General features: G+C 43.4%; 1 protein-coding gene across 7 annotated transcripts in view; it reads left to right on the forward strand.

Moving 5' to 3' along the window:
* The window catches only part of LOC126278977 (ATP-binding cassette sub-family G member 1-like), a 773,827-nt gene that overhangs the window by 714,639 nt on the left and 42,997 nt on the right, over positions 1-16,191 (forward strand). For all 7 annotated transcript variants that reach the window (XM_049979275.1, XM_049979272.1, XM_049979273.1 and 4 more), the window contains one exon: positions 3,347-3,492. In XM_049979275.1, the coding sequence (XP_049835232.1) occupies positions 3,347-3,492 (146 nt within the window). The remainder of the gene's footprint in view (positions 1-3,346; positions 3,493-16,191) is intronic.

The following is a 16,191-nucleotide window of genomic DNA, read 5'->3' on the forward strand; positions in this document are numbered from 1 at the left end:
CAAGTTAGGCCCTTAGTCTCACCAATATAACTACAAATTTCATACTGTATTTCTGTCTGCCACACCACGCTCAACTAAGGATGCCTGGCGCAATTACAACGTCATATCACACCTACAGGAAGTATGTCTCCCCGTTTTGAATCATGACTTTCCTAAATTTTATTAAATTGTTATTAAGAGGAAGTTTCGCATCCTCTCCATCCCACGATTATTGCTCCTTTAGTTAGTTGACCTGCCATTACATTTCCTAATATTCTAGTGTGTTACTGTATGAATACAACGCCAATTCATGACATTGTTTTCTAATATGAAATCCTTTAACCGATTTCAAACATTTTGATGAGATTACTACAGAGACATGTTGCATATTTCAGGTTTAATTCAATATCTCTTCACCTGAGTCAACCGACATATTACTTCCTCTTATGTGTAGACTGCGAAAAGATTGCGCAAGTAAAAATTTTAGAAATTCGAGCTCACACTAAGGCTTACCATCAATCGTTCTAACTACGAGACACTCGCAACTGGAACAGGAAAAGAGGGAAATACCAGTGGTACACAAAGTACCCTCCTCCACACAGCAGACACGAAAGCGTGTTAATATGGCATTGACATCCAACAATGAGGTTTGTTGAAAGTATCAAATCTCTAGCTCATCGGAAAATTTGTACCGAACAGACAGAAAAACAAAGTACCCTCCGCCACATAACTGACACGAAAGCGAGTTATGCTGAAAGTTTCAAGTCTCTAGCTCATCAGAAAGTTAGTTTGAAATAACTACAAAAATTGTATCGGACAAGAAAGCGACCTAATGGAAACGTGCTAATTAAAAAAAGAAAATTAATTGACCGTATTTTCCTAAACTATATTCCTACTTTAATGGCAATGTGAACTTTTTAAACTATGTTACGTAATGTTATACAAAATATATATTTACAGTTTTGTTTTCAGTTCATTGTTTCGTTGTTTGACATTCCTTTGCACACTGGCACCATATGTTTTCGTAACTGGTCGGTTATCCGAAAAATGATTTATCAGAAACCCCGACCCGCCTCCCATGTCTTCAGTTGTTTTAGATAATCAATCTTCTAACAAGGGAGATCTCTCGGCTCGAACAGGAACATTTGATACACGGACCCATCTCACATTTCTAACCACGCCTGCAACGGTGTGTGATTGTGTTGCTGTTGGTTTGTATTCAACAGCGCTTCCTGTATGGAGGAGGGCGGCAGGGGGTTAATAAGCCAGTCAGTCAGTTGCCTTAGCAAGTAATTGATATGTTTAGTATATGTGTGTCATTACTGTCATATATACACAACAAAAATTAACGAAACCATTAATGTTTGGAACGTTTTAAATATCGTGCCAATCAAGATAAGAAGGTGCTGTCCAACGGACGGCGGTGTTGGACAGGATGAAGACACTCGCACAATGTTATTCGTGGATCTGATTATTCAGAACCGTGTATATTGACTTGACTGTCAACTGAAGTTATATTGGATAGCACAGTGATTGAAGGAAACTACTACAAAGTCTCTATCCACGATAAAGCGATTAATAGTGTTGAAGATTGTAGCAGTGGCAGAAACAGTACTGCTCAAAGAGAAACTAGCGGTTGTGGTGGCTGGGAATCTTCACCAGAAAAGAAATCCAGTACCGCTAGTATTTTTAAAAAATCGTAAGAATGTCTTGAATGTAATTATGACGATTATCGTACACCTCCAAGTAAAAAGTTGCTGCCTACAGCTCTTTACTGGAGAGACATCAATCTATAAAAAGCACATCGAACATCAGAGTAACGTTTGATTACGTAGAGAACAAAAGATATACTGAATGTCCATTTCAATGAAACAAAGGCAATTGAAAAACTGGAGGTAAAACAACATATTCATCTACATCTAAATGATTACTCTGCTATTCTGGCAGAGGCAATTTGATATAGCAAAGTATGAAGGAAAATGTGTCCATTACTGTAACCTGAAATTTTGGAAAATGCAAAAATCAAGATAAATTGGGCACCCAAAGTATAAATCTTCTGCAGCTTTCATAGCACGTCTCAAGCAATACTACAGTATGTGCCGTACACATCACTGCTTTCATGATAGCCAGAAAAATTCAGGGAGGCAAAGATTTTCGCTAGTCTGGGGCCCCTTTTCTCGAAGAAGTAAACCACGAAACTGCAGGTTTCCAGATACATCGACACTGCATTTAGAACACTGATCAAAGTGGATTAAATATGAACCAACCTTCGGTGCGATACTATCTATTAAAAAAAAAAAAAAAAGGCGAAAAATCAATAGTTGCCTTCGTCCAGTCTGCACGACATGTAACTCATAATTTTGCAATAGATGTTGGACTTCCATGAGTGGACACCTAACAAAAATAGTGCACATTTGTTTTTGGGAAAAGACTCTCGGCCCGAAAGTTTTTTGACATCGAAGACAGTCTTCCATCAAACATACATTTGCAGGCTAGCACAAGCGACAAAATGTCAAAAGACCATTTAAAATCCTTTTTCGTGAACTTTGTTCATGTCACAAATAACCGGAGGTACATACACTACCTTGTGACGCTTGGAGTGGACACAATGATACAACAGTAGTAAATGATTCATTTGCAGATGAAGACACTGAATGCCTGATCATTCCGCCAAAAACAACAAAATACGTACCGCCTTTGGATGCATATTTTTTCCAGTAATAAAAAATATGCGCTAGAAGGATAACAGAATCTACAAGGGCTCTCTGCAGTGACTTTGACACTAAATTAGGAAATAGAATTTTGATAATGAAATTGCGTAGAAATAACCAGGTGTCTGCTCCAGTGTATCAGCCTATGCTTTAACATTCCTGGAAAGCTGCTGGGAACAATATCCCCGTACAAGTTGCTAAATTCAAGAATGTTACTTAGGTGGCATTTGATTTTGCAGCTCAAGAATGTGATTCTGATGATTGTCCAGATATTGTTTTTGCCAAATGCGTGTATTGTGATTCTGCATATTGTTTCACGCATTTTGTTAAGGAACGTCATGTAAATTTTTAAACTCCGATAATGGGATAACCAAGAGTAACGCAATCAATGCTTTCACCATCGTAATGACAGTGGTACGTAAAGCTTCTAAATACAGTTGAAACACCAAATTCCTGTTCTAGCCGAGAGACTCCTCTAGTAAGAGCGTTTGCTCCGACTCACTGGGCTATTCCCCCGGCGAGTGAGTGGCGTGTGACTTCAGCGTCTCTTGAAGCAGTCACGGGACTGTGCCAGTGTGCAAATAACGCCTTCTTAATCGCGCCTTGGAGGTCGTGACGTGTCCAGATGGTGACTGTGTGCCTTTTGGGTGCCGCAGGCGCGGTCGCTCCTGGAGATGCTGGGCCTGCTGGAGCAGCGCAACACGCTAACGAGGCGGCTTTCGGGCGGCCAGCGTAAGAGGCTCGCGGTCGCCCTGGAGCTCGTCGGCAACCCGTCCGTCATCTTCCTCGATGAGCCAACCACGTGAGTCTGCCGCCTCAAAGGCAAACGTTATACCTGTGTGTATGTGTGTGTGTGTGTGTGTGTGTGTGTGTGTGTGTGAGAGAGAGAGAGAGAGAGAGAGAGAGAGAGAGAGAGAGAGAGAGAGAGAGAGAACGCTTCTTTTATTACAGGGAGATAAAAAAAATTATCTACAACGTCCTGGCACATTAAAACTGTACGCTGGTTCGGTTCTCGAACCTTGGGCTTTTACCTCTCGCGGGGAAGTGCTCTTCCCACTGAGCTACACAAGCGCGATTCGCGACCCGCCATCACCTCATGACTTTTGCCAGTATCTCATATTCTGCTTTCTAAACTTCTTTCTGGAAACAGTCCCCTACGCTGTGGCTAAGTCAAGTCTTCGCAACACAGTAGGGTTTCGGTAGTTCGAGGTGGACAGGACCCTAATCAATCTCGAACTATTGGAAACTCGGTCTATCGAAATTAGCAAGGTGACAATTATTGAACTATATGGAAGAAAATCGTCGTAACCCTGAACGATTTGCGTTAGGACGTTCAAACTACACCGTTGGCCGCAGGACATGATGTAGATTAGTATGGGCATTAATGGTCTGGTTTAGCGACGAAGCGCACTTCCATCCGGATGGGTTCGTCGACAAAAAAAATTGGCGCATTTGGGGGACTGAGAAACTGCATTTCGCGATAGAGATGTCTCTTCACCCTCAACGGGTGACTGTGTGGTGTGCAATGTCCAATCACGGAATAATCGGTGCCATATTATTTGATGGCACAGTGACTACCGAACCGTATGTGGAAGTCTTGTAAGATGATTGCATCCCCATCATCCAAAGTGACCCTGATTTCGACAAGATGTGGTTCATGCAAGATGGAGCTCGACCACATCGAAGCAGTAGTGTGTCTGATGTCCTGAATGATCACTTGGGGGACCGCATTCTGGCTCTGAGGAACCCAGAGGCCACTGGCATGGGCCTCGATTGGCCGCCATATTCTCCGGATCTGAACACATTCGACTCCTTTTTGTGGGGCTATGTTACAGACAAGCTGTACAGCAAACCATTGCTGGGCTGGAAACAGCCATTCAGGATGCCATCAACAGCATCGATGTTCCGACATTTCACCTGGTCATGAAGAATTTCGCTATTCGTCTGCGCCACGTCATCGCCAATGATGGTAGGCATATCAAACATGCCATAACCTAAATCTGAATGTCTGTAGTGACGTTTACGTGTTGAATAAAGTGTATGCGCGCTGTAGTTTCTAACTAACATACGGGTTCTTTCATAAAGTTCAATAATTGTCACCCTGTATGTGGGAAAAAGAAATAGAATGATGTCGAAAAGAATAAAAGCGTCAAATTGTGAACTTTTAATAGTGTTCACCGAAGCATTTACGTTTCCAGATTAAAGGTTTTAACTTAAGTCTAGTGATAATTTACTTCGTGAAATATCGGTGGAGTGTCTTTTGCTTGGTGAAGTTGCATCACGCGACCGTCTGGAGAGCAGGCTGTCGGTTGGCGTCGCCTTCAGGCTGTTCCACGCAGCGCATGGTGGCCCCAAGTGCAGTGTAGCCATCGGTGTGTGATCATCGGTACAGTCTCAGCCTCATCAACCTCATCACTCTCATACTGCTTTGGGGGTGTTAACCGTGCCAATTGCAGAAATGTGTGTAAGTTCCAACTGTTCAGCTGAATTTAACTACTCAGTTATTTCCACATTTTCTGCCTCTTCTCAGCCTTCTGATTAGATTACGCAATGGGTGATTGTCCTCTTAGTCAGAATCTTCTGTTTCTGTGTTAGACCTGCTTTCCTGTCGAGTTTTTCTCCATGACTTAGAAACTGTATCTGACTTCAGATCGCTCCAAGACTCACTAATTCAGTTCACAAAGTCCCTCACGGTCAGTTAATATGAAGCTCATACAGTGCTTCATTGATTTCCGAATGCAAGACTCATTGTAGCAATCGCCAACGATCTTTTTCTTCAGACGTTGCGGAACGCCCCGATCAACTGGCTGAATCAATCTGGTAACGTTTGATGAGAGAAAAAAGGCGCAGATCCCGTCGCTCTGCAGTTCTTCTACACTTGGATGTCAAGATACATCATCCATCGTCAAAATAACTTTGCGTGGCAATCATTTTTCCTTTACAAATTTTTTGCCCTCCAGTACAAAAGAGTTCAGAAGCCAAGTCTTGAAGATTTCCTGACTCATCCAAGAGTTGTTTTTGTGCGTGTAGTTAACTGGAATAGGTGACATGGTTACATTCTTGAACGCTCTTGGCTTGGCAGATTTTCCAATCACAGCTAGTTTTTGTTTGTATTTTCCAGTTGCATTTGAAGCTCCCATAACTGTGAGTTGTTTCTTTCATCTTTTTTTATGCAGGTCAAATTTATGGGTAACTCATAGTTCCGAAACTCGAAATATGATGACTCTACTGCACCTTTCCTTCCAGGAGTGCTAGCCTCGCAAGGTGTGCAGGAGAACTGTAAAGTTTTCGAAGGTGGAAGACGAGGAACTGACCGAAGTAAAGCTATATGGGTGAGTCGTGAGTTGTCTTCTATAGCTCAGGAGATAGTACACTTTCCCGCGAAAGACGAAAGTCCTAGGTTCGAATACAGGTTTAAATCTGGCAGGAAGTTTCATATCTGGGGGCACAGTCCGCCACAGTGTGAAAATTCATTCTGGAAGTTTATCTAGCTTTAGTAATGTATTCATCGACCACAATTGCTGAGTGGTCAGCGGAGGGCCCGAGTTCAATTCCCGGTACTGCCAAGGATGTTCCCTTGGAGTGAGGACTGGAATGAGGTCCACTAAGCCTTGATGTCAGCTGAAGAGTTGCTCGAATGAGAAGTGGCGGCTCCAAGGTTTGGAAAGCCGACAACGGCCGGGAGAGTGGCCTACTGACCCCTTGACCACCCATTATGATGATGATGTTTGGTTTGTTGTGCGCTCAACTGCGCGGTCATCAGCTCCTGAACAAAGTCCCAGGTTTACACAGTCCAATATTTACACAATCCAAAAAAAAGGGCTCTGAGCACTATGGGACTTAACTTCTGAGGTAATCAGTCCCCTAGAACTTAGAACTACTTAAACCTAAGTAACCTAAGGACATCACACACATCGATGCCCGGGGCAGGATTCGAACCTGCGATCGCAGCGGTCACCCCGTTGGACACTGTAGCGCCTAGAACCGCTCGGCCACTCCAGCCGGCTACATAATCCAGTTTGCCCTTCCATACTGCAACCACATGACACCACAGAGCAGAGAATGACGTGACGGCCGGTCGGTAACGTGTGGTTCTCTGGCCCTGAACGCAGAGTTACTAACGTTTTTTGGCGTCTGAGGGTGCTCGTTGCAAAGCATGACCACCTTAATAAAGTGGAAATAGAAATGAATCTTTCACCCTGCGATGGAGCTTAAGTCTTCCCCACACCGAACGTGCCATTGAAAATACTAGCGTGTGCTGGAAAGTAGTGCTTTCGAAATTTTGATGTGAAAGCTATTAAATATTTTAAATAAAACAAACGTTATTAACATTCTACATTTTTGCAACACTCTACAGCTAGAGGGCTCCAAATTGTAGCATATAACATGGTATTTAACATAATTTATGTCGGTGTGTGAGAAACAGCCCGTTGTAGTAAGAGTTTCGAATTCGAAGAGTTCATCCCCACGTGATGCAACCTCTCCTTTAGCCTGTCTGTACCAAATAACGCGCAGCACTGCGATATCTGCAACAATGTGAGTGCTTGGGTTCACTGTTATCGATCGGCCGCCATAGAGTCCCGACTTGGCCGTATGCGATTTTCATATAATTTTCAAAATATAAAGAAAACATTCGAGGACTTGACCAACAAAGTCAAACGTTCTGCAGTGGCGGTATCAACAAGCTGGTCTCTCGGTGGTAGAAATGTGTTCGTCGAGAGGGTGACTATATTGACAAATAAGTATGTAGGCATGAGGAAAAAGATGTAAAATATTAACGTTTGTTTTATTTTAAAACCTTCAAGAGTTTTGACATAAAACATTCGGAGACATTACATTTCAGCACGCCCTCATACAAAGCTTAACGCTCAGGAACGACCTGGTTTATTGGTACAGATATCATTTCGTTGTCATATGCAACCACAATGTCCTACAGCGATAATTGGCGACTGCAGGTGACGCACGCGAATAAGACATGATTTCTCGAAATGGACAAGCGTAAAATTAGCTTTGCACTTCGTCGAAGGTGCGAGGTAGAGACCCCACGCGACAGTGACAGTGACGAAGAGAAGGTTCCAGGTTCGACTACTTGTGCGGCACACAATTTTAATCTCCCAGGCAGTTTTGAAGCTATCATCATAGTGAATGCTGGTTTTAACTCCACAGCGCTTTATTGCGTATGGTTTTGCTGGAGATGGTACTAGTGCGAATCAACAGTTAAAAGTCGCAAAACAGAGTAGAGACATAAGCGCCAAACGCTCCGACTTGAAATTCATTGTGCTTTTCCACAAACTCTCTCTGTAATGAAAACACTTATCGCGTCGTTGAGAAGGCCTTGACAACTTGCAGCAAAGATTTCTTGTAGCAGCTGTCGCATCCAAAGAGTCACCTCTGGGCTACGGCGTCGTCGACAAGGAGCTGCGCATCCGGATAGTTTGTAATGGGCTCAGGCAGATGAAAATCACTGGCGACCAAGTTATGTCTGTACGGTGGAGGTTCCAAGACTTAAAAGTTTCCTATGTGAAGGCCAGCATTATCCTCCAGAAGCATCAATCCCACTGACAGGAATCCACGTTGCCTGTCGTAATTGCCGCAGTCGTACTGTGGGATGCTGCTATAACTATCTGATCATGAGACTGGAACTTCGGCATTATGACGCCCTGAATGTCCCAAAACTTTGGTGCCGATGGAACTGCCTCGAAGGAATTTTTCATGCTGGGTAGGAGGAATGCTTCCATACCAAAGAGAATCGCCTTGACTCAGGCTTATAGTGCTGAACACATGACATCCCATGTAATGATCATCTTTAGGAAAGCATCTCCTTCTTCATAGCGAGACATGGGTTGTTGTATGGATAGGCCTATTCTGTTAATTTGTGTTCTGGACTCAACCGCCTTTGGACATGACGCATAGGAACATTATGAGAATTCAACCGCTAGCCAACAACCATTTATGGCACAAGTCAATCGATTATCACATGATTTTCACAGATCATTCCTTAAATCGACCAGCAACGCATTGTAAAAGTCGAGCAACTCCTGTAGCACATCTGACATTTTGCATTGGCGACCGTTCATTAATCGCTTACCGTATAGTACTGCGTATCGAGACTCTTTTCCACCCAGCAGGTGCTGTCAGCTTCTAGAAACACACGAGTGCGAAATTTGGAACGGTATCCAGTAGTCTGGTGTTCGCGACGTATTTATTATTCTCACTCGTATTACCACGGTCTTCCTGTGACCTGTGAATTGGCTTGCCGTCAGTCTTTGGGAGACCTACAGTTCAACTTGATATGAAAACTGAAACCTGGAGTAGTGGCACAGTGGCGACCCGCGTTCGGAAGGACTGCGGTTCGAATACCCGTCCTGCTATACAGATTCGTTTCCTTCCTTTTGTCACTTAAAGTAAATGCCGGGCTGGGCATTTGGGAAACTTGAATTACTAAATGTCTTCTTCCAAAGCTGTTTCACAGAGGAAGACTGCACTGTAGTTCCTTCTCTAGATTGTCGCACAGTTGACAAAATGGTAGATATCGAAATAGACGACAGAGGGATAGAGAAACAATTAAAATCGCTCAAAAGAGGAAAGGCCGCTGGTCCTGATGGAATACCAGTTCGATTTTACACAGAGTACGCGAAGGAACTTGACCCCCTTCTTGCAGCGGTGTACCGCAGGTCTCTAGAAGAGCGAAGCGTTCGATAGGATTGGAAAAGGGCACAGGTCATCCCCGTTTTCAAGAAGGGACGTCAAACAGATGTGCAGAACTATAGACCTATATCTCTAACGTCGATCAGTTGTAGAATTTTGGAACACGTATTATGTTCGAGTATAATGTCTTTTCTGGAGACTAGAAATCTACTCTGTAGGAATCAGCATGGGTTTCGAAAAAGACGGTCGTGTGAAACCCAGCTCTCGCTATTCGTCCACGAGACTCAGAGGGCCTTAGACACGGGTTCACAGGTAGATGCCGTGTTTCTTGACTTCCACAAGGCGTTTGACACAGTTACCCACAGTCGTTTAATGAACAAAGTAAGAGCATACGGACTATCAGATCAATTGTGTGATTGGATTGAGGAGTTCCTAGATAACAGAACGCAGCATGTCATTCTCAATGGAGAGAAGTCTTCCGAAGTAAGAGTGATTTCAGGTGTGCCGCAGGGGAGTGTCATAGGACCGTTGCTATTCACAATATACATAAATGACCTGGTGGATGACATCGGAAGTTCACTGAGGCTTTTTGCAGATGATGCTGTGGTGTATCGAGAGGTTGCAACAATGGAAAATTGTACTGAAATGCAGGAGGATCTGCAGCGAATTGACGCATGGTGCACGGAATGGCAATTGAATCTCAATGTAGACAAGTGTAATGTGATGCGAATACATAGAAAGATAGGTCCCTTATCATTTAGCTACAAAATAGCAGGTCAGCAACTGGAAGTAGTTAATTCCATAAATTATCTGGGAGTACTCATTAGGAGTGATTTAAAATGGAATGATCATATAAAGTTGATCGTCGGTAAAGCAGATGCCAGACTGAGATTCATTGGAAGAATCTTAAGGAAATGCAATCCGACAACAAAGGAAGTAGGTTACAGTACGCTTGTTCGCCCAATGCTTGAATACTGCTCAGCAGTGTGGGATCCGCACCAGGTAGGGTTGATAGAAGAGATAGAGAAGATCCAACGGAGAGCAGCGCGCTTCGTTACAGGATCATTTAGTAATTGCGAAAGCGTTACGGAGATGATAGATAAACTCCAGTGGAAGACTCTGCAGGAGAGACGCTCAGTAGCTCGGTACGGGCTTTTGTTGAAGTTTCGAGAACATACCTTCACCGAAGAGTCAAGCAGTATATTGCTCCCTCCTACGTATATCTCGCGAAGAGACCATGAGGATAAAATCAGAGAGATTAGAGCCCACACAGAAGCATACCGACAATCCTTCTTTCCACGTACAATGCGAGACTGGAATAGAAGGGAGAACCGATAGAGGTACTCAGGGTACCCTCCGCCACACACCGTCAGGTGGCTTGCGGAGTATGGATGTAGATGTAGATGTAGAAAGCGGCTTGGCTGATCTACCATCATGCTTTTGTAAACATTGCGTGCGAAGGAAATCCGTGTCGGGGACACCGCTATAGCGCTGTGTGAGCATCCTCAATCTACCGTTTCCTGCCTCCTCCACCTCGCCACTGTGTCATAAAGCTAGCGGGTTTCCTCTCTGCCAACCGTAACAGCTGACGAAACGGGGCCTTCGCGCTGCTTTCTCCTCACTTGCGCCCCCCTTGTCATTCTTTTCGCGCGACGGCAGTCTTTGGGTAATGTACGCTCTGTGACAATTCACAGCTGGACAAAACACTGCAATGTCGTGAAGCAATCAGTAGTCGCACTGCAAATCGCGCACGGATATCCTCACACAAATGCTGTAGACAAATTACATTCAGAGCTATACGTCCAACAATGCGCTTCTATCTTCAACAGCGCGATGTCGCGAAAGCAGTGTACTGAAGTCCTGATCTAGTAATGTGAAACACAGTAGAGAATTCTTCGTGTAGATAAACTTCTTTTAGTAAATGCTCTTAGTTTCCATTAATTCGGCAGTAACAAGAAGAGGATGGTTTTGTTGATACAGTATATGGGCGTGGAGCACAATCCCGTTAATGTATGAATATCTTGCCCATTCGACTTTATATAAACTGCGGAAAGTTTAGTAAAAATTTCTCACCTAAGTATAACTTTTTTACTAAAAAGAGGCTAAAAAGACAGGACTTAGGTAAAGCTCAGCGCAGACCTGTAGCAATCCGATCGCACTGAGAATTCCAAAAGATGACTAGAGGACTTAAACTGATTCTGTTCAACCTCTAATTTTTGATTCCTTGGCAATCTCAGCAACTAACAGTACCTGTAGATTAGATATCAGACATATGAAAGTCAAAAGCTCACCTCACTATCTGACGCCCAGTTTTCACAGCAAAAATAGTTTATTCCCACTTCAGCCAACTTTGCCAAGTGCATTTCTTCGATCATCATCTCCTCTAGCCAACTTATTTGTTGAAGGTTTGGGCTTCTGAACGTCTGCAAGAAAACATCGCTCAGGCTCGTGCCCGTCGCTGCAATCATGCCGGTCTGCTGCACAAGAATTAAAGCAAGTGAAATAACGTTCCATATCGAATAATTACTCCTTCGACGCGGAAAAGACGCGTTCTGTATTAACAAGAAATAGTGACCTGTTCGTATCGCTTGCGTGACGGACGTAAGCCAGACTTGGATAGAATCCGCGCGGCGAATTGAAGACCCTCAGTCTAATTTGCCAGCCATTCTGTGTCTAGATTTTTAGAGGTTTTCCACGTTCATGTAGGTAAATGCTAGGCTAGTTCCCAAACTCCACCTCAGAAAATATGATACCAAACAAAACAGGATAACACACCGAACAAAGGGTACACAACACACAGACAGATGGGCACACGACTTCCCTTCCTTAGATTAAAAAATTACTAAATTGTGAAAACGATGGAACTTTAAGACACGATAACAATAGGAAAAAGGAAGATACAAGATATAAATTGGAGTTGGAAAGAAGCCTTTGAGTCTTATAACGTCGCATAAAAGAGGAGCATCAAAGTTTCTGAAGAGTTGCGACACTGTTTTGTCCAAATCCCATAATTCCTTGGCTCTGAGAACCAGGCTAAGCTGCTGAAAAAGGAGCCCTCTCCTCGACCGTAGCGTTCGGAAAGCTGCTTGTGATACTAATTGTTAAATGACGGGCACCTTGTGGAGCTTAGCCCGTAGTGACTCGGATATGATCGGAAGATTTCTTAACTGGATGCTGATCATAGCCGCTTGTCTTCTGTCAAAGTAAGTTCCGGATTGTAATTGAAACGCCCTGGGCAGACGAGCATTACAAAATGTTGGCCATCTACCTTAGCAGCTCTTTGCATTCAGATACCACCAAGTAATTCCACCCCCGATTCATTAAAGAATTGATCTCCCGTGTACAAAACATCTTGTAACTTTTGATTACTTTGCAGATGAGTTACCGTATTAAATATTTGACGTTAAGCACGTAAGCGGGAAAAAGTTGAGAAAATGTGTAAAATTACTTTCATAGTTTGTTGGAAGTCGCTAAGTGCTCTCATTATCGAACACTGGATGAGTGTAGTCTGGGCAATTTGCGCTCCGTTTTAAGCAAAAGCAAGTTTTTCATGCATCTCAATGTTTATGACGTCATATCTGCTGAACTGTGTGTCGTACAGTGACATAATTTTGCAGATACATTCAGTGCTATATGTGGATCTTATTTGTAAAAATGGTTGCGAATAGAGTTGGTAGTAAAGAAGTAATAAACTGAAACGTCATGTCTGATGACGATGTTTTACTGCATGAACGGCAAAAATGTAGTAACCGGTAAACAGTTTTCCTTTCGTCATTTTGTGAGGGTCGTCAGTGAAAAAATCTTCGTAAAGGTTTGAAATTACGTTTATAGTTTATTGGGAGTCAAATAGTTCAAATGGCTCTAAGCACTATGGGACTTAACATCTGCGGTCATAAGTCCCCTAGACTTAGAACTACTTAAACCTAACTAACCTAAGGACATCACACACGTCCATGCCCGAGGCAGGATTCGAACGTGCGACCGTAGCAGCCGCGGTTGGGAGTCACTAAGTGCTCTCACTCTCATATACTGGATGAATGTCGTCAGGGTACTTGGGTGCAGTGATTTACGGTTCCTCAAAACATATACCTACAGTTTCTAACTGTAATATTTCTCTTACTGTGTTAAACCTGGAACATAGTTTATACATCCTAATGATGAAAGCATTTGAAAATCTTAAATTCTGTCAGAAAGCATATGAAATATTGAATATACATTTTTTGTTGCCCCTAAGGAATTTCCAGTTGGGACCAGGTGACTTTGCACGGAGTTCATACACGCAACTAAAGTGACGCCACAGCTCGTGGCATTCTGTGGCGGCACCGTGAGCTACCGGTCACACAGGGCGTAACAAATCCTACATACAATTTTCAGTAGGTTGTCGACTGAAATCATATAGGCAGATATTTATGTTACAGCGCACGTTATTGCATTAGAGCAGCAACAAGAGTCAAACACAAGGAAAACGAAACAGAAATGTTAGTTCCGAAAACAGATTTCACGTAGGAACAAAATGTGGGCAACAAACACAATTAGAAGAGAAATAACACTAGAAGGTGAAAATGCTGTCTGCTGTAGCAAACCAACCAACAGCTGGCATGTAAATAAGATTTTAGAATTTTATTCTCTTATCTGACATTTCAAGTACGTCAGCTCTGATTTTTAGTTTTACAGCTCTCACATCACACTCGAGGACTGTTTCCCGCGTACAGTCCGTAATTTGTACAGTACCTGATTATCCAAAACTACGAGGTTTACAACAGTTCAAATGGCTCTGAGCGCTATGGGACTTAACATCTGAGGTCATCAGTCCCCTAGAACTTAGAACTACTTAAGCCTAACTAACCTAAGGACATCACACACATCCATGTCCGAGGCAGGATTCGAACCTGCGACCGTGGTGGCAGGATTCGAACCTTCTGTCGTAACGGTCGCGCGGTTCCAGACTGAAACTACAACAGTTCGCTCGCTTGGTTACGGTACATATTAAGTATGGTTATTTATTCATCCAAAAGTCATTCAAGATCGTGAGGTATGTCTTTCATTTGCAAGTACTGTGTATGAATGTGCGCAAGTGTGCGCGAGCGCGCACACACACACACAGACACAGTTCCTTAACCTTGACAGGAATATCGGGTTGCTCTTCTTGTACTTCCAGAAGCTGGGAAAATGTCCTGCAGAAATTGTTTCCACATTTTTTACAGTAAGAAAATGAAAACACACTGACATCGGACCTACAGCAGTAATTATTCCACGATGGCTACAACAGAATGCTGGTACTTCGAAAAACAGCAACCAGGGAGAAGTCGAATGATATTATTCAGTGGTGGGGAAAAGCTAGTTGCGCCACAAAGTACAACCGAACTGAATTTTTTTGTGGCATGATAAATCTAGTTGAACTCCTTGTGGCATGATGAAAGCTGCGTCTCTTGAGTAATGTCATTGGAAACTGGGTGCTCAAATACGCAAGTGTGGCGCCACTGCAGTATGCCACTAGCTGTGCGGTCGCTTTCATTCCTCAACACATTACCCACTTACCACCCTGAGACGACTGACGTTTACCGCTACTGCTACCCTGCTGAATGCGCCAGGGCACTTTTCCCTCCTGCCTTGCCTATCGCAGCGCACTTTACCGGAAGACTATCAAAATTCCTCCATGAGCGGGAAGAATCGTCATCCATTGGAAGTTCAGAGTGGCAGAACATGTCACTGTCCAATTGAGGTACATATAAAACAGCGCTATTAGATTTTACCGAAGTCGGAAGGGTAATTTTTTGAATTTCTTGAAAAAGTCTGTGAGCGCAGTTCGGATCCGCGCCGTAGATTTTTCGTGAAAACGTCGGGATACAATCATAACAAATGTTTCGTATTAATATGTAACTTAATTTACAGCCTCATCAATACAATGGTTACACAGAGTGATAACACGGTTGCAGAACAGATAAATCACAAGATTGGACTGTCACTGTCGCTGGCTGCTGCTTTCGCGATGGGCCAGATGAGTAAATGCTTAGCGCAGTTTTCTCCATTTCCTTTGCGACGCCACCTTGAACCTCACATTCGCCGGCACTGTATTTTGTCACACAAGAAAGTTCAACCGACGAGCGAATGGGCGTTTTCATGCCAGAATTTCTGAAACCCATACCATCTTCTAGTTTTAACTTTCGAGACAATGATGCCTCCCGAAAATATGGTTCTCATCAGTAACATTTTCTTTTTTTTCTTGTTCGGTAATTTTAAATTAGTTACACACGAATTACAAGCACAGAGAACATCTCGTTCTGATTTCTGCGAGGGCTGTTTGAAAAGTAACCGTCCGATCGGTCGCGAAATGCAGTCCACAGTGAAAATCAAAAACCAGCTTTCCAAAGTCCTCCTCATAGAAGGCAGCCGCTTGTACTTTGTGCCAATTCTCTACGCTGATCTGCAGCTTGTTGCCTATGACAAAATCTTGTCTTCATAGCCAGCGGTTTATGTGAGCACAGGTGAAAATCAGAAGGAGCCAGGTCGACTGTATGGTGAGTGATCAAACACTTCGCATCGGAAATGCTGAGGAGCGTCCTCAGTGTGCGGTCGAGAATTGTCATGAAAAAGCAAAATGCATGACAGTTACGTTGTGTGGGCTGCATGTAATCAGGCGGAATCTCTCACAGACACACATACTTGGCGGGAGACACTACTGCTCTAGGCATCTTTACGTGCTCACTGTGCGCTCAGAACTGAAAAGAGCGACGTGACGCGATGGACGGGCATACAAGAAACACCAACACATCTATGCAAAGCCTCGTCGGATTTTCACTGTGGTTTCTATTTCGCGATGGATCGAACCTTACTTTCCGAATACCTTCGTATA

This window comes from Schistocerca gregaria, chromosome 6 (assembly GCF_023897955.1).
Source record: "Schistocerca gregaria isolate iqSchGreg1 chromosome 6, iqSchGreg1.2, whole genome shotgun sequence".
Taxonomy (NCBI): Eukaryota; Metazoa; Arthropoda; class Insecta; order Orthoptera; family Acrididae; genus Schistocerca; species Schistocerca gregaria.